Source organism: Carassius gibelio, chromosome A25 (genome assembly GCF_023724105.1).
Source record: "Carassius gibelio isolate Cgi1373 ecotype wild population from Czech Republic chromosome A25, carGib1.2-hapl.c, whole genome shotgun sequence".
Taxonomy (NCBI): Eukaryota; Metazoa; Chordata; class Actinopteri; order Cypriniformes; family Cyprinidae; genus Carassius; species Carassius gibelio.
Genome location: NC_068395.1, coordinates 14,239,621 through 14,258,997, shown reverse-complemented (window position 1 = coordinate 14,258,997; position 19,377 = coordinate 14,239,621). Strand labels below are relative to the sequence as shown.

Here is a 19,377-nt window from a genome sequence, read left to right as displayed (position 1 = left end):
TCCAATTTTCACTTTTAACAAACCATTAACTATGACTTTTGCCTCAATAAACTCCAACCTTGCTGCTTATTACTAGTTAGTAAGGTCTTTGTTGGGAACGATTAGAGTTGTAGTATATGGCCATGCAGAATATGTGCTTTATAAGTAATAATAAACAGCCAATATGTTAATAATAGGCATGATAATGCTCATGTTTTTGACAATGAGCTAGTCAAAAACATGCTGCATAGCCAAATAAGTGTGATTCATGTAAAAATGACTCTCTTGTGTCAGTTCCTTTTAGTTAATAAATTAAAGAAATGAATTGTAAGCTGTGTAGGCTGATCCATGAATGATACTTATGAGCCGGTTCTTTAAACGAACAGTTTAAAAATAACCAAACTATACAGTGCATACAGTAAATTAATGACAATGCATCCATCAAATTAAATAATCTGAATCTAACTAAGAGTTTATTAAACAGATTCAAATTTAATCTGAAAATCTGTATCTATACCCATCACTACAAGTCATAAACTGAAGTGGCAGGATTTCCAGGTGCAAATGACACAGCGCTTTTGTGGAAATGACAGATGCCTCACTAAAACCCCTCAGATATTCCAGCCTCTCCATCTCTCTGCTGTTAAAGGGCAGAAACAGACCTGCTGTTATCAAAGGATGAGACACATCCAGTGAAATCCACCTCTATATCCTCCCTCTGGTCTTTGCCTTTCCACAGGCATTAAGGCCACCTGGTCTTCCCACACACCATTTGTCCTCCAATCGCATCATTATCCTATCACATAAGCAGCACTAATCTAATGGAAAGCCCATCAGAGACTTCATGATTTAGATTGCATGTTCGTCAGCCATTTGATGCAAGTGTATACCTTTCCCCACAAAAGTACTTTGAGAGATCTAAGAAGATTAGAACATGGAAGAAAATACTGCATGCAGAAAAAAAGAGGTTGCCAGGTATTCCCAGAAATGAAAAGATGCTCATCTTCCTGAACCCTGTTGGAACATTCAGACAATGACCTCTTAATTTACCATAAACTTATATTTATATTTAGCTTGTTCCTCTGATATATTCAAAAGACATGTATTATTAAAGCATGTATCTATTTTACCACAATGTAGAAATCTAGCACTTTTCTTAATTGTTATTTTTACACATACTTTACAACACTGGGGCCCCTTAAACTCTAAATGTTAAGAATATTTCTAAATGTAATTGAATATTTTTAGACCATTTCAACAAAATAGGCATGCACTTATATTGAATTTCTTTCTATCTATCTATCTATCTATCTATCTATCTATCTATCTATCTATAAATTATTCTTTTTTGTTGTTTTCAAAAACATATAACCCTACCAGAGTAGTCAGATTCACAAAAAAATTACTCTTATGAGCTGGTTCTTTCTAGTCAGTCAGATATGTAGTACAGACCAAAGGTTTGGACACACCTTCTTTTTTTATTTTCATGAACATACAAACATACAGCAAAAACAGAGTAGTCTGATCAACAAACAAATTAATCTTATGAGCGTGATCTTTTCATGTTTCAAAAGCATACAGCACAACTGATTCACAATCAAATGACATTATAAGATATTCTTTTAATGAACAGTTCAAAGCTGTGTTTCCACTTAAATGCCTCTCACAAACAAATGTACAATGTACAATGCTCCATGTTGTAATAAGAGAAGTAGTGGTGGGATCATAGCTAAAGTAAATAAATGTTTCTCAGCAAACAAAGATGTTTCAGTAAATATGTCTTGATTCACAAGTGGGATAATGTTCTTCAGTATAAAAGCAGGTACTCAGCTCAACTTAATATAACCAGGCATGCACACTCTGAATGGGTGCCAGTGGAGAAGTCTGTCTTTTTCTTGTGGCTAAAGCTCTTAGATAAGATACTTTATCTAATCAATGCTTTGTAAGGGTGGAAAAGAATCATGTCTGCTTCTACAGGATGAGCTATCCTGCTTAAAAAGCAAAGTGCTCAACCTCCGATCGATACCCATCATTCCCCTTTTCTTTCTCTATTCTTCAAACTCAATAATGGCATTGATTTATGATCAAGGTAATCATGATAAACGGCATTACAAAAAGTCTTAACAATGCCTACACACTTGTCTTTTTTCACTGCCGTTGCTTGATTCGATCACTGTGCTTTAGGACAAGATTGTATTCTTAAAATAATAGCTCTTTTACAAAAACTACTGAGATTTTATGTCTAGACAAGACAACATTGTCTAAAGAGTATAATTATTAATCCATGATTCTAAGATACCTACATTTTAAGGGAGTATTGCATTTGCAGAAAATGCAATCCAAGAATGCCCTGCACTTAGCTTGGTAAAAAAATTAATTAATTGAAAGTATTGGAATCTATTGTGATTTGAGTTTATTGTGCATGTTGCAATAAAAACACTATTGTGAATGTGAGTATCTGGTACTTAGCTTAGCGGCATGCTAAAAGAAACTCTGGATTCAATTATGGTTTGATTTTACCATGGACTTCACATACAAAACTCCTGGTTGTTAGTATAGCAAAATGCTAAAGTCAACTTAATTGCAGTCAGTCGTGGTTCGCATTTACCATGCACTTTGCAAACAAACCTGGTTAGCAGCATGCTAAAGCCAAACTCAACAGGAATCATTGGACATAGGACAACCATAGGACAAGCTTTTCAAGCAAAACGATATTGTCAATGTGAGTATATGATTGTTAGCTTAGCAACATGCTAATGTCAATCTCAATTAGAATCAATTGTAGAATGAGTTTACAGTGCACTTCATAAGCATCATAAACATCTGGTTAGTAGTTTAACAATATGTTTACCCTCTGGAGTCGATTAACGCGTATAAGCTTTGAGTCATTTTCTCCTGATAACCCCTAAAAGAACTTTCAGTTTTGATCGTACAGATAAGAGCAATACATCAATCAAATCTGTAAAGGGTCTACTTTTTTTTGTATACAGACATAATAACAACGAAACTTTGTTCATTTATAAAATAAAGATAACAAACAAGGTGTGCTGTCTGCAGCCTTTGTCTGCGCTGATCTTCATTTACAAACAAGTCAATAAAATGAACTGTAACTCAGTGAACACTCAACGAAAAGACATGAGAGATATATCTATAGAAAGCCTGACATGTCTACTTGTAAACTAAATAAGTACTGCCAAAAACAAAACAAAAAAAAGAACGAAGTGCTTTATTCAGCAGAGATCATAAACATGAGTAAGTCTCTTTTTACTGATTTATATAGTTGTACTAGTTTTCACATAACGTGTTAACATTTTACTAGTTAAAATTTTTCCAAACTATAATTCCTGACTAAATGTATAATCAAGTGAAATATTATGAAGTTTCAATAACAATATATATTACTATACCATTCAAAAGCTTGATGTACAGTATTGTTCAAAATAATAGCAGTACAATGTGACTAACCAGAATAATCAAGGTTTTTCGTATATTTTTTTATTGCTACGTGGCAAACAAGTTACCAGTAGGTTCAGTAGATTCTCAGAAAACAAATGAGACCCAGCATTCATGATATGCACGCTCTTAAGGCTGTGCAATTGGGCAATTAGTTGAATTAGTTGAAAGGGGTGTGTTCAAAAAAATAGCAGTGTGGCATTCAATCACTGAGGTCATCAATTTTGTGAAGAAACAGGTGTGAATCAGGTGGCCCCTATTTAAGGATGAAGCCAACACTTGTTGAACATGCATTTGAAAGCTGAGGAAAATGGGTCGTTCAACACATTGTTCAGAACAACAGCGTACTTTGATTAAAAAGTTGATTAGAGAGGGGAAAACCTATAAAGAGGTGCAAAAAATGATAGGCTGTTCAGCTAAAATGATCTCCAATGCCTTAAAATGGAGAGCAAAACCAGAGAGACGTGGAAGAAAACGGAAGACAACCATCAAAATGGATAGAAGAATAACCAGAATGGCAAAGGCTCAGCCAATGATCACCTCCAGGATGATCAAAGACAGTCTGGAGTTACCTGTAAGTACTGTGACAGTTAGAAGACGTCTGTGTGAAGCTAATCTATTTTCAAGAATCCCCCGCAAAGTCCCTCTGTTAAAAAAAAGGCATGTGCAGAAGAGGTTACAATTTGCCAAAGAACACATCAACTGGCCTAAAGAGAAATGGAGGAACATTTTGTGGACTGATGAGAGTAAAATTGTTCTTTTTGGGTCCAAGGGCCACAGGCAGTTTGTGAGACGACCCCCAAACTCTGAATTCAAGCCACAGTACACAGTGAAGACAGTGAAGCATGGAGGTGCAAGCATCATGATATGGGCATGTTTCTCCTACTATGGTGTTGGGCCTATTTATCGCATACCAGGGATCATGGATCAGTTTGCATATGTTAAAATACTTGAAGAGGTCATGTTGCCCTATGCTGAAGAGGACATGCCCTTGAAATGGTTGTTTCAACAAGACAATGACCCAAAACACACTAGTAAACGGGCAAAGTCTTGGTTCCAAACCAACAAAATTAATGTTATGGAGTGGCCAGCCCAATCTCCAGACCTTAATCCAATTGAGAACTTGTGGGGTGATATCAAAAATGCTGTTTCTGAAGCAAAACCAAGAAATGTGAATGAATTGTGGAATGTTGTTAAAGAATCATGGAGTGGAATAACAGCTGAGAGGTGCCATAAGTTGGTTGACTCCATGCCACACAGATGTCAAGCAGTTTTAAAAAACTGTGGTCATACAACTAAATATTAGTTTAGTGATTCACAGGATTGCTAAATCCCAGAAAAAAAAAAATGTTTGTACAAAATAGTTTTGAGTTTGTACAGTCAAAGGTAGACACTGCTATTTTTTTGAACACACCCCTTTCAACTAATTGCCCAATTGCACAGCCTTAAGAGCGTGCATATCATGAATGCTGGGTCTCGTTTGTTTTCTGAGAATCTACTGAACCTACTGGTAACTTGTTTGCCACGTAGCAATAAAAAATATACTAAAAACCTTGATTATTCTGGTTAGTCACATTGTACTGCTATTATTTTGAACAATACTGTATATAATATAAATGTAACAAATAAATGTAACAAACAATGCTGTTCTTTCGATTTATCCCCCCCCAAAAAAAAAAAAAAAAAACATTCTCAGCTCTTTTCAAACATTAATAATAATAATCATAACAAGAAAGTTTTTTTTTTTGTAGCAAATCAGATTGTTAAAAGGATTAGTAATGATGCAAAAAATTCAGTTTGAAAGTCAGCTTTGATTGCTCCTAATAAACTGTTTAACTGTATTCGCAAGTGGATATTAAATTATGTTGTGGGATAATTACATATATTCCAAATAAACTACAAACATAAAATTATATACATTTATTTTGTCCTCACATCCTTTCTTGTAACTCACACAAACCTGACTGAGAGGATCATTATGCAGCTCAATATGCGGCTCATTATGCGGCTTTATTGCGGCTCATTGTCCAGGCCTTTGTCTTCTCAGGTGTAAATCACAATGATATTCATGATAGTTGACGCCTACACGCATATGACTTTTACCAACAAAAAGTTTCTTCGAAAAATTTAAATCAAAATATATTTTTCTGTGAGTAAACAAGATGATTTTCACATAATTTAGAAAGAAAAACTAAGCTACAAGCTCCAGTTCTCAAAAGTCCAGGGAACCAATGTTCTGTATGTGTTTTATTGCCTTATTCAATTGATTTAAATTTTTTTAGTTTTTCACGAACCACGAATAAATTAAAAAAAAAAAAAAAAAAAAAACACAATCATGTACATACATGCTGCTCAAATATTATTATAGCCCAGTTTGTGCTGATTACAGTGATATTATGTCAGGGTTAGATTAGCATCATGCTAATGTCAAATTAGCAAAGTCGTCGTGGGATAAAGTTACTGTGAACATTTTACTCACCCTTGTGTTGTTCCAATGCTGTATGCTCGTCTTTCTTTTTCAGACTACAAAATGAGATTTTACTTTTTTTTTTTTAAATGTTCTGGGAGAATACATTAGGGTTTGGTTAAAAAACTGAAAATAAGTGTATTATTTACCAAAAATCCTGATCTTAGCCATTGGGTTCTGCGCAAGACTGCCTGTTTTTTAGCAAAGCTGTTCACTCCAACTTTCCCTGGAAAGCACACACGTTACAAGAAATCGAGATGAATAAAAACACAGCGTGAAATACAATGCCTACTTTCTTCACTGAGTTGAATATCTCCAGACTGAAACTACAGTTGTCAGCTGACAGATGAATGTGATAACCTGTTGCGTAGAGCACAACAGATATATTTACCTCAGAGAAGAGAGTACACAGATGGAATTTAGTCGTTTCATTAATCTTGATTTGTCAAAATGGTGCATTCAATGTGCTTTTTCAAGCAACTCGGAGTGAACTGTGGTGCTAACAGAGTCTCATGAATGCACAGTTGTGTACAGATGACCAATTAAATTCTGGTTTGTTTGTTATCATAAACCCCCAGAACACTTATAATATGCAGCACATTGCATGGGATCAATTTGTGATCTTTTTGCAACTTTAAAAAAAAGGTTTGGTCATTATCCACCCTGCTGAAAAAAACAATAGAAACACAGAATTGTTTTCACTGGTTATAATGGGAACTGTACTGGTTTTAATGAAACTCTAATGGTCCCTATGGGTTTCTACATGTAATTTTTTAGTCCAAACCATAAAAAATTCTGTGATGTTCCAATTGTTTGTTTTATTTATTATATGGATAGGCATGAGCAGGAGCAGAAAAAAAGAACTCTGAAACAGTCTGAAACAGACAAGTGCATGTGGCATTGGAAAAACAACAGCGTTAGTAAATAATTTTTATTTCTAGGTGAAATGGAAGCTTTAGCCTAAGTTCTGCCAGGAAGACTCAATCACTTCGTCATTAATTACCTTCATCATTATCCAATCACGTCTTTATACTCCTGTATAAAAGATCGTACTTACACATGTTTGAGTTCGCAGATGCCACCGCGACAACAACCTCCACCCTCCCCACCACCACCAGGATGGTCCTGTCCTTACCTTCCAGGGGGGTCTGCTGCGCCCCTGCCTTCGTCTTCAGGCAGGAAATGCAGATTCGCTACCCTCGGATTACGAACCATGGACGGGGCCTTCCGCCAAAGAAATTTATAATTGTGCTTGCTGAGCTGTCAATAAATGTATGCTTCGTACATTCCTCTATCTCCCGAGTCTTTCTGGTAGAACTAACCCTTTAAAACCTCTAGGGCCCTATTTTAACGATCTGAAACGCAAGTGTCAAAGCGCGAAGCGCAAGTAACTTTGTGGGCGGGTCTCGGCGCTGTTGCTATTTTCCCGGCGGGATAAATGGCTCTTGCGCCCGGCGCAAATCTAATATGGGTTGGTCTGAAGTAGCTTCATTATTCATAGGTGTGGTTTGGGCGTATCGTGAAATAAACCAATCAGAGCGTCATCCAACATTCCCTTTAAAAGCAGGTGCGCAAGTTCCATTATGGATTGCTATTATTATGGCGTATTTACCAGGCGCACGCCAGGAGCGGTTCACAGCCGAGGAGACTGATGTTCTTGTAAGAGCAGTGAAAGACAGAGAAGTTGTGTTGTATGGGGATGGGAGAATAATTAGCCTGAATAATTTGTAAGCTAGATTTATGCCTATTTTTTTCACATCTTCGTGTCACACCACAATGATTTCCTTCATCTCATGTGTTAATATTTTTTTAGTGTAACAATTTATGATTTGCAAAAATAACTGTTGCATCTGTGTAGATTACATGAGCAAAGTGTATGCGCGTTGTGCACGCTATACATTATGGTCAAGCATGCGCCCTTAAAATAGCATAATGAACAACGCGCAATGCGCCACTGACTTTAGATTAGGTTTTTACTGGTCAGTGGCGCAATTGTTTAATGGAACAGCAAAATAGCACCAGTGATTGTTTGCGCCGGAACACGCCTCCTTTTTTGCGCTGAACCGCCCAGGGAGTGCAAGTTCATTCACTAGTTTAGCGACGTGCTTCTGTGGAGGGAAAAGCGCGCTTTGCGCGGGTGCAAAATAGGAATGACACATGCGTCGGTCTACAAAGTCAATTGCGCTGGGTGCAAGATAGGGCCCCTAGTGTTAGTGTTACAGAGAAGGTTCCTGTAGCGCCTCCCTTGTACCACCAGAGGGAGCCATCGCCCGAACATTAGTTTTATTATGAACTCCATTTCCCACAAGGCCTCATACCTGGGACTAATTACACTTACACCTGCACCTCATTTCCACACTCATATAAGTTACTCACACACACACACACTCATTGCGAAGTCTTGATTTGCCCCGGCTCTCACTTCTGAGTGTTATTACCCGTGTTTTGTTTTCTTTTCTTGACCCTGGACTGTTTTACGTTATTGATTGTTGTACTCTGTCTCTGCCTCGCCCCCATTGCTCAGTTTGCTGTTGTTTGACCCCGTCTGTTTGACTATACCAAATAAAGAGCTGCAAATGGATCAAACTCCGTCTGGTTCTTCGCAACAGAAGACTTCGCCGTTTAGTGATCCAGCGGTTCGCACAACTCTCCACCGAATTGACCGCCCAATTCAGGTTGTCAACACAACAGCATCAGCTGAACCGACTGACAACTCTAATGGAGGAGCTAGTTCAAGCATTGCAAGGTATCCGTCATTTCGAAAACCAGCGCCATGACTGCCCAACCCCCAGCGCCAAGTAACCCTTCGCCGTTGATGACTTCCCCTGTCAGCCCCTACCTCGTCAGCTTTGACGGAACTCCGACTAAATGTAGTGATTTCCTGTTACAGTGCTCTCTTTTTGTCAATCAACAGCCACTATCATAACCCACGGAATCCAGCCGTATAGCATTCGTTTGTCCGCTGCTCACTGGGAGGTCGTTAGAGTGGGCAACAGCAGTCTGGAGAACGGCTGGTTCCAATTTCACCTCATTTGATGCATTCCTTCAACAGTTCCGTGAGGTATTCGAACATTCTACAGAGAGAGGAGATGCTGGAGAGCAGCTATTAACCCTTACTCAAGGGAGGAGCTCGGCTGCAGATTATGCTCCCTCATTCTGCACACTTGCAGCTCAAACCACCTGGGTCGAGGACACACTGAAACTGCGGTTTCGAAAAGGGTTAAGACCAGAGTTACAGTCCGAATTGGCTTGCCGTGACGAGGGTAGGAATCTGAATGAATTCATTGATCTCACCATCCGAATTGACAATTTGATCCACTCACGACACCCAACACAAGCTCCAGTCCACATGTCTCATGAAGCGGCCATGAATCAGGAACCAATTCAACTAGGAATGACCCACATCCCGCCTGAGGAACGCGAACGTCGTATGCAAAATCACCTCTGTCTTTACTGCAGTCAACCGGGACATATGAGGACTTCCTGCCCTGTACGTCCGTCGACAAGGTCTCAAACGGTGAGTCAACAAACCAAGAACACCCCCTCCTCCTCTTGCTTTAATCTACCAGCTCAGTTAATCACAACAAAGTATTTCTGACTTCAGCACTCGTAGATTCGGGGGCAGCTGGGAATTTAATTTCAAGTGAGTTTGTTACTCAGTGCCAATTGACCTTAAATCACTCACTCTTGGCAGTGGAGGCGCTAGATGAACGACCCCTCAGCGACAGGAGGATTCTCCAGATCATGGAAGAAGCCACGCTCCTCATTGGAACTTTGCATACAGAAACCATCTGATTCTATGTCATGAATTCATCCACTCACTCCATTATCCTTGGACTACCCTGGCTGCGCACCCATAACCCTCACATCTCCTGGAGAGAGAATCAAATTATCCAGTGGGACCCCTCTTGTCAAGTTCGCTGTTTTTCCAAGATTCAAGAATCCACAGCAAGACCTCTGACACTTCTGTTCCGGACGTAAACAGCCTAAACGTGCCAGTCGAGTACTCTTAGACTTAATCGAGGCCTTCACCAAGAGAAAAGCATCTCAATTACCTGAACACCGCTCTGTAGACTGCACTATTGACCTAATGCCCAGTACCACACCGCCTAAGGGAAGAATCTTCCCTCTCTCACAACCAGAATCTGAAGCAATGAAGCGCTACATTGAGGAAGAATCAGCCAAGGGCTTCATCAGACCTTCATCTTCAACAGCTTCAACAGGGTTCTTTTTTGTTAAAAAGAAGGATGGGGGATTGCGGCCCTGTATTGACTATCGTGGCCTGAATGATATCACTGTGAAATTTCGTTACCCACTGCCACTGGTACCGGCCGCGTTAGAACAGCTCAATTGGGCCAAATTCTACACCAAATTGGATCTACGCAATGCTTATAATCTCCTCCGCATTCGTGCGGGGGATGAGTGAAAGACCACCTTCTCGACCACTAGTGGGCACTATGAGGACTATCTTGTCATGCCCTTCGACCTAGCCAACAGTCCATCTGTCTTCCAGTCTTTCATGAATAACATCTTCCGGGACATGCTAAATAAATGGGAAATAGTATACATCGACGCATCTTAATCTACTCTAACACCATGGAGGAACATGTCCATCAAGTCTGGTCAGGGTTAAATCGTCTCATCTAGCATCAACTCTATGCCAAAGCTGAGAAATGCGAATTCCACCAGACCAGTATATCATTCCTGGGGTAAGTGATCAGTTAGCAGGGAGTCGCCATGGAGGACAAGAAGGTTATTGCAGTTCTGGAATGGCCTTTACCTCAAACATTGAAGGAGCTCAAACATTTCTTAGGATTTGCCAATTTTTACCGCTGCTTTATCAGGAACTTCAGTACTATTGCTTCACCTTTAACCACCATGACAAAAGTGAAAGTGAAAAAGTGAAAGTGTCATGACATTTAGCCAAGTATGGTGACCCATACTCAGAACTTGTGCTCTGCATTTAACCCATCCGAAGTGCACACACACAAAGAGCAGTGAACACACACACACACTGTGAACACACACCCGGAGCAGTGGGCAGCCATTTATGCTGTTGCACCCGGGGAGCAGTTGGGGGTTCGATGCCTTGCTCAAGGGCACTTAAGTCGTGTTATTGAAGGTGGAGAGAGAACTGTACATGCACTCACCCCACCCACAATTCCTGCCGGCCCGGGAATCGAACTCACAAACTTTCGATTGGGAGTCCAACTCTCTAACCATTAAGCCATGACTTCCCAAAATGTCATACAACCAGTCTGAGTTGGTCCACAGAATCACGTCAGGCTTTCGAAGAACTAAAGATCAGATTCACTTCAGCGCCCATCTTACGACACCCAGATCCTGAACGACAGTTCATCGTCGAGGTCAACGCTTCTAGCACAGGGGTAGGGGCAATTCTAACACAACGCCATGGACAACTGGCCAAGATGTACCCATGCACATTCTTCTCTCGTAAATTGTCTGATGCCGAACGCAATTATAATTTGGGCAATCGTGAGCTTCTGGCTATGAAATCGGCCCTTGAGGAGTGGCGACATTGGTTAGAGGGATCCACACACCCCTTCATTGTACTCACCGACCACAAAAACTTGGAATATCTCAGTTCAGCCTAAATGCTTGAATCCACGTCAGCCCAGGTGGGCACTGTTCTTTACACGATTTAACTTCTCTGTGACTTAACGCCCAGGATCCAAAAATACGAAGGCTGATGCTCTATCCCTCAAAACAGTGAAATCGGTTCACACCACCCTTTCTGACAATATCATCCTGGAGAGTCTGCGTGTAGCCCCATTGCAATGGTATATCCTGACAGAAATGGAACAATTTAACAGTCAAGAACCAACTCCAGCTGAATGTCCAGCCAACCTCATCTATGTCCCCGAGACCTTACAATTAAGTATTCAGGTTCTATGGTCTCCCCGAGGATATTGTGTCAGATCGAGGACCACAATTCACCTCAAGAGTCTGGACAGCATTCTTCAAACATCTCAATGACAATGTAAGCCTCACATCTGGATATCACCCGGAATCAAATGGACATACGGAACGTCTCAATCAAGAGGTTATCCGGTTTCTAAGGTCATACTGTCAACAAAATCAAACTGAGTGGAGCCGGTATTTGTTCTAGGCAGAATACGCCTAGAATTCCTTCACCAAGCCTTCCACAGGTATGACCACATGTATTCTGGGTTACCAACCGCCGCTATTCCCCTGGACAGGTGAACCCACCGAACTGCCCTCAGTAACCGAATGGCTGCAGAACAGCAAGGCCATCTGGGATCAGGCTCATACCCATCTGCTCCATGCAGTCAGACGACAGGAACAACAGGCTAACCGTCATCGTCGCCATGCTCCAGCATATGCCCCTGGTCAATGGGTCTGGCTCTCCACAAGAGATCTCCGCCTCAGATTACCCTGCAAGAAACACAGTCGCAGGTATGTTGGCCCGTTCAAAATTATTAGACAAATTTCCCCCATATAATTTCATTTGGAATTGCCCGCTAATTATCGTGTTTCCCCTACTTTCCATGTTTCCCTACTCAAACCTGCTAGGGGTCCGAGAGGAATGACGGAGGAAGGAGCTGCACCCCAGGCCCCTGCTCCTATCCAGATTAATGGCCAGGAGGCATATCGTGTGCATGAGTTGCTCGATTCCACACGCCGTGGAGGTACGCTGCAGTACTTGGTCGACTGGGAGGGATTCGGTGCGGAGGAGCGTTCTTGGGTTAATGCAGAGGATATTCTTGACCCAACACTTACTGAGGAGTTTCACGGGACGCATTCAGAGAGGCTGGCCCCCCGACCTCGAGGAAGACCCCGATGTCAGTTGCATCTATGCTTCAGGAGCCGCTCGCAGGGGAGGGGCTCTGTTACAGAAGAGGTTCCTGTACCGCCTCCCTTGCACCACCAGAGGGAACCATCACCCGAATATTAGTTTTTCTATGAACTCCATTTCCCACAAGGCCTCATACTTGGGACTAATTACACTTACACCTGCACCTCATTTCCACACTCATATAAGTTACTCACACACACACACACTCATTGCGAAGTCTTGATTGCCCCAGCTGTCAGTTCTGAGCGTTATTACCGTGTTTTGTTTTCTTCTCTTGACCCTGGACTGTTTCACGTTATTGATTGTTCTCTGCCTGCCCCGACTTTCTGCCTGATTACCTGACTCTGTCTCTGCCTCACCCTCATTGGTCAGTTTGCTGTCGTTTGACCCCGTCTGTTTGACTATCCCAAATAAAGAGCTGCAAATGGATCAAACGCTGTCTGGTTCTTCGCAACAGTTAGCTTAGCAACATGCTCACGACAAACTCTACTGGAATTGATTGAAGGTCTAGACTAAGACGAGGAGCAATTTCAGTTGCGCCTTATGTAAATATTTTTTAGTCAGTCACTTTTCAATTAGAATGTTCCTCTAGATATAGGCTGCCTAGGCAGTAGACAGCGTGGCAACTCACTAGGTTTAGAGCTTTTAAAATTCAGAATTCAAGGGCAAGCTATTGAAGGTTTCGTTCTCTGTTATCTTGTAGCAATTCTTTATAGCTTCATTAAGAGCCATCTGCACTTAAGGGAAAAACAAGCCCAGAACAACATTTCCAGAATTTGTATGAAGTTTTGAATGTATTTTTATATCAATGGATGGTAAAAGAAGTAGTTTCCCAGGAAGTTCTGAATGAAGATGAAACCGTGAGAAACTTCAGTGTGTTTCTTTGATATTGTTGTGATTCTTCTTGGATGGCAGTGAAAATATGGACACATCAGTGTAGTTAATATTATTATACCGGCTGATATTCATCATATAAACTGGGTTGTTCTTTGATATCTAATCTGAGGCTAATTATGTATCTCTTTGATTAAAATAAAGTAATTAAGACATTATTAGCACCCACCAGTAGTGAATAAGCCTTGTAATTCATAGCACACATCACAAGAGATGAACAAAGAATCCCCGGTCTTATGACAAAAAATAGCAGCAGGTTTATTATAATAAAAGCTTTCATGTTAGCAGATTTGCTTTTAATCATCTCTAAATCAGTTTAGTGTTTTCTTGCCCCTCTCTAGACTTTCCTAAACATCTCCATTCAGTGCTTGTCATTAAAAAACATCAGAAGGTGCAGAAAGAGGGTTTCTATTCAGGTCTGAGATCATAGTGTCATTCCTGAAGTCAAGGCCAGTAACAGGTGAAACACTTACACGCAGTACACTGGAGGAATAATGCAGAAGAATCAATCCTCTTTAGTGACTCAAGAGTATATCAAGAGTAGATTCTGCATTATTAAATACACTAAAGGCCAGGCTATGTATCTCTTTACAGCCACACATATGGAAACAAACCCACTGCTAATTCCAGCAGATCCATTTGAAGCCATTATTAATGGAGAATTAGTGTAGAGTGCTGAATTAAAATGGTTTGCTGGCTGAAACATGCTTTTTATGGAAAGACTAGAAAAACAATATGCTAATCGACCATTCATACACTGCTTATTGGAAGCGGAAAAGGTGTTTCTATCTCTGAAGTGACACTGCTCTTTCATCGATGGGATATTTAAATCACAGCAGTCGTATGGGTGTAAATGATGCGAGCGCTTTGAACTGAGCTGAGAAAGGAGATCATTAAAGGCCGATCAGATAATTTCCTCCAATTACCAACCCAATCAACACCATCAGGGGTAAAATAACTGCATCAATAGACGTGTGTGGGGGCAGTTTGTTTACAAAGGAGGAATTGAGGCCCTTGATTGGACAATGAAACAGGAAGTGAAGCACACAAACATACGCAACACACACATTTATGTATTAATGACCTAAATTTGCACAATACAACCAAAGTTTGCAAAGCAATATCCCACAATGCAATAAATCCCCCTAAGATGTGACTGTGTGTATACTTACTGCACAGACTTGGACGCCTGAGATCTGAACTTGGTAAACTCTCCTGGTGCGGTCCATTCAGATCCCAGCTGAAACACACAACAAACCACATTTGCTGTTGGATTCCTTGATCATTAAATGCTGTAACTTAAGCATTACATAAAATTACCTGCTAAAAGAGACTTTATTGACTTGAAGGTACAGTTCACCCCAAAATGAAAATTTGTATGAGAACAGATTTGGAGAAATTTAGCATCACTTGCTCACCAATGGATGCTCTGCAATGAATGGGTGCCGTCAGAATGAGAGTCCAAACATCTGATAAAAACATCACAATAATCCACACCAATCCAGTCCATCAGTAAATTGTGAAGTAAAAAGCTGTTAGTTTATGAGAAACAAATCCATCATCAAGACTTACAACTGTTGTTTCCAGTAAAAATATCCTCTATCCATAATAATTTTTTCTCCCTTTGAAAAAAGTTGTCTTGTCTGAATCAGGAGAGAAATCTGCAATGATCAAGCACCGTTTACAAGAGAAAACAGTCCAAAACAGTTCTGATCTGATGTGAGTGGATTTCGATGTGAGAGGACAACAGGAGATGGACTTTTCCACTGGAGGAAGCATTATTATGGATTATGGACTCTTATTTTGTCTGGAAGTGACAGTTTAAAGTACAAAAAAACCTTAATGAATGATTTGTTTCTTACAAACAGATGATGGACTGGAGTGGTGTGGATTACTTGAGGATTATTGTGATGTTTTTATCAGCTGTTTGGACTCTCATTCTGACGGCACCCATTCACTGCAGAGGATCCACTGGTGAACAAGTGATTAAATCTTTTAATTTTAGGGGTGAACTATTCCTTTAAAAAATGTAAAATAAATATATGTGTGTTATGTGCATGAGTGCTGTGCCTTTAAAGACTTTTGAGTAAAACAACCTTTTCGCATCAAATTAAGGAACATGAATTTGATATGTTAAATCGTGAGCAAAATATCTGTTATCTGGACAGGTTTTGTTAACTGTCCCAACCTGTCTTAAAAAAAAAATAAAAAAATAAACTTTAGTCAGTAACAATGGGAACCTTTAGAAACACATCATATGCAGAGCAGCAGGTGCAAATGAGAACACAAAAAGTTTATTTGTTGCACTTTCTATTCACCTCTACAGAGGTTTATCAACGATGACTTCAGTTTCAGAGAACCCCCGGAAATGTGAAGAAAATTCAAGGTAAAAATACTTAATATAATTAATAAATAATTCATAAATATCATTCGTTTTTTGGGGAGTCACACCACATTTACAATCTGAATTAGCATTGCCTTGTGATGAAAGCATCAAATGATCTCAGTTTTGTAGTACAATGAAGCCTTTCATCTCAATATCAAGGAAAAATTGACCCATTTAAAACATTCAGAAGGTTTGTGTTACCCTCGTATAACCCTTAATAATAACCCATCTGACAGTCAAATCTTTTCTCTATATACAGTCCAAAGCTTCCCTTTCTTGACCCTCAAAAATGAAATCTCCTGCACTCCATCTCAGCATGCCTCCCTTTAATTGTCATGTGTGGCATCTCTCTTGCTCTCAACGCTTCTCTTCATATCACACATTGATGTAATGAATTATAACACCTCCTGGATCACCCACGATCTCTGCTGCCATCAAAGATGCATTTCATTCGTCACACACACGCACACACACACACACACACACACACACACACACACACACACACACACACACACACACACACACACACTGACCAACAAAGTACTGCAGGGCTCCAGATTCCCCACACTTGCCCCTCTTTTCACCAAAAGCAGCGTTTACTACACACCTTGCGGGGCCATCAGGATCAACGCAAGCATGTGACTCAGCCAATGCTAATCACCTCCGCTGCCAAACACAACTTGCCTCTCATGGGGATTAGAGGACAAAGATGTGTGTGTGTGTGTGTGTGTGTGTGTGTGTGCACCTGCCTCCAGAGGTGAAAGCTACAGTATATTTCCACTTGAAGGTGACTACAGGAAAATGTGAGAGAAAGCATTGGGTGGAAACTTCTTGCTTCTTGCTTTGACCGACTTAATTAAGATTTAAGTATATCTGTAATTTCATGATAACATCTGATATTGATTTTGAAATATGGTTAGTGTACTTTATTTAAATAGATTTGTAATGATGACATTGAAATTTAGTACATTTCAAATATATTAAAATTAAAAGGTAGTGTAGGCGATTTCAGAGAGCTCTGAAAACATAAGATCCCACCCTCCATGCATAATTACTCTCCAAAGCCACGCCTCCTCCAAAACACAAGACCGCGAGAGACGGCGTTGGTGGAGGGTTGAATGCAAACGCTATCAGATTACCTGTATATAATACAGATGATATAAAAACATATACATACATTGTGGGATTGGTTAGACCACTTAACTTGGTGATTGCTACTGGAATGTGAACCGACTTTAAACCAGCATAAATTTTTTTTGAACCAAATCACCTACCTTGCCTTTAAATGTAATACTGAATAACAAATGGACTTTACAGTAAAACATTTATTTTGACATGATCACAGTATGCTCTTTTTAAAACTGTACTTAAGTGTGTTAGGAAATGAACTCTATAAGTACACTCTTATTTTTTCATTAAAATGAACTAAGTACAGATTCTTAAAAAAAAGAAGACATTTAAGATCTTAAGAACTATAAGTGCACATTCAATACAATTAAGCACACATCTAATCACAAATGTTGTTTTGCAAATGAAAAGATGCATCAAAGGAGACATAAGGACATTAGAATTAAGATGGACGCACATGGTTTTTCCACTCTAGTACCGTTTTGCTCCAAAACAGTGGGAGGGATACCCATAATGTTTCACAGCTAGAAGAGTTCTATTTACACAGATGACTAATTTTATTGCATGAGCTCCACTGAACATCCACCCGCTAAAGGGAATAAATGTGAATGGTGCTTATGGTAATTTTTTGGCTACAGGGCGTTGTTTTGTAGTTTAAAATCAGGTATTCTGGGTGTTTTTATGTGTTTGCTTGCTGGTCTGAGTCAAAAGATCCCACTCATAGTTTCCAGATAAGGAAGGAGTCATCCTTTCAGTATGTCTATGGATTTTTATTTACCTTGTTTTATTGTCACCAAGCAAAACTCTTAAAGGGATAGTCCACCCAAATAAAAACCTGCTAAATTCTGAAACATATGTTCTCCCTCATGTCGGTCTAAACCTATGTGATGATATTTCTTCTGCGGAACACAAGAGAAGATATTCTGAAGAATCTTTGGACTCCATTGAGTTTTAGTGTAAAGACAAAGAAGAAGAGGAATGCTGGTGTTCGTTGTCTTAATAGTTGATGTTATAACCAGGACTTGAAAATTTGGTCACGAGCTAATGTTGCTTTTGTCGTTAACTTATTTTGAATTGAGTGTAAAGATCTAAAGTTTTACACTATGTCCTATTCAGGCACGGTGTAATACGACTCTAACAACAAGCAATCTGTCAGATCAAACCAGATGCGATAGCTACAAGATGCATTAAAATAAATCACAAATAACAGCCAATCAGAAGAGCATGTGGGCGGAGCTCTTTTTACAAGAGCACTGCTGTCTCGCACTTGGAATGAAAGGGTTAGGACATTATTTTTGCATTTTAAAATGACTCAAAATCCATATTCAGTGACTGATACAATATTCATCACTTTTTGAATGTTTTTTAAATGTTTTCTTAGGAAATTATTCATTTTTACTTTCATTTTCCTCGCTAAGACATGTCCAAACCAGACTCGCAATGAACGCATCTTTTTCAAACACATCAAGTAACAATCAATCACAAGACAGACGATTTCATCATTGTTGGGGGTAAAGCATTACAAGTAACGCAAGTTGTGTAATCAGATCACTTTTTCAAGTAACTAGTAAAGTAATGCTTTACTTTTAAATTTACAATGAAATATTTGAGTTACTTTGTTTTCCCATTTATACACTGACAGCTCTCCTGTCCCTGTGTTGAGAGAAATTAGGAGTGACGTGCAGAGGAAGAGACACTTCTTTCAGCCTGAGACTTATTCATTTCACTTTTGGTGCGAAAGGGCCTTTACAGCTGCCTAAAATGTAACTTTTGGCTGACGAAAAGTAATGTAAAAGTAACATAATGCGTTACTCTCCATAAAAAGTAACCTACTTTTTTGTAGAGTTACACAATATTGTAAAGCATTGCTTTTAAAAGTCCTTTCCCCCAACACTGCTTGCCATGGTGCATTATATTACCTATTTTGTGAAGATGTAGTTTTACCATCTTTCCTAACCAGACACAATGCATTATGACTCTACAAATGCAATGTGTCTGTTCCAAAAATAAAGTCAAACGTTGCTTATTGTGTTTCGCAATTGCGACATGCAATAAATGCATCTTCTCTTTGTTCAGAGGAAAAAAGTGGTAGTGGCAGTGGTACCATTTTTATAATTTCTGGAGATTGTCAACACCTCTGTATCATTTCATTTCAAGACATTTATCATCTTGGACAAGGTACATTTTTTTTGTACCGTGAATGAAAAGAATGAAAGAATATACTGTAAA

General features: G+C 39.6%; 1 protein-coding gene across 1 annotated transcript in view; it reads right to left on the bottom strand.

Annotated features, from left to right (window-relative positions):
- The window catches only part of LOC127946721 (N-acetyl-beta-glucosaminyl-glycoprotein 4-beta-N-acetylgalactosaminyltransferase 1-like), a 174,007-nt gene that overhangs the window by 42,722 nt on the left and 111,908 nt on the right, over positions 1 to 19,377 (bottom strand). The window contains exon 7 of the mRNA XM_052543449.1: positions 14,804 to 14,871. Coding sequence (XP_052399409.1) covers positions 14,804 to 14,871 — 68 coding nt within the window. The remainder of the gene's footprint in view (positions 1 to 14,803; positions 14,872 to 19,377) is intronic.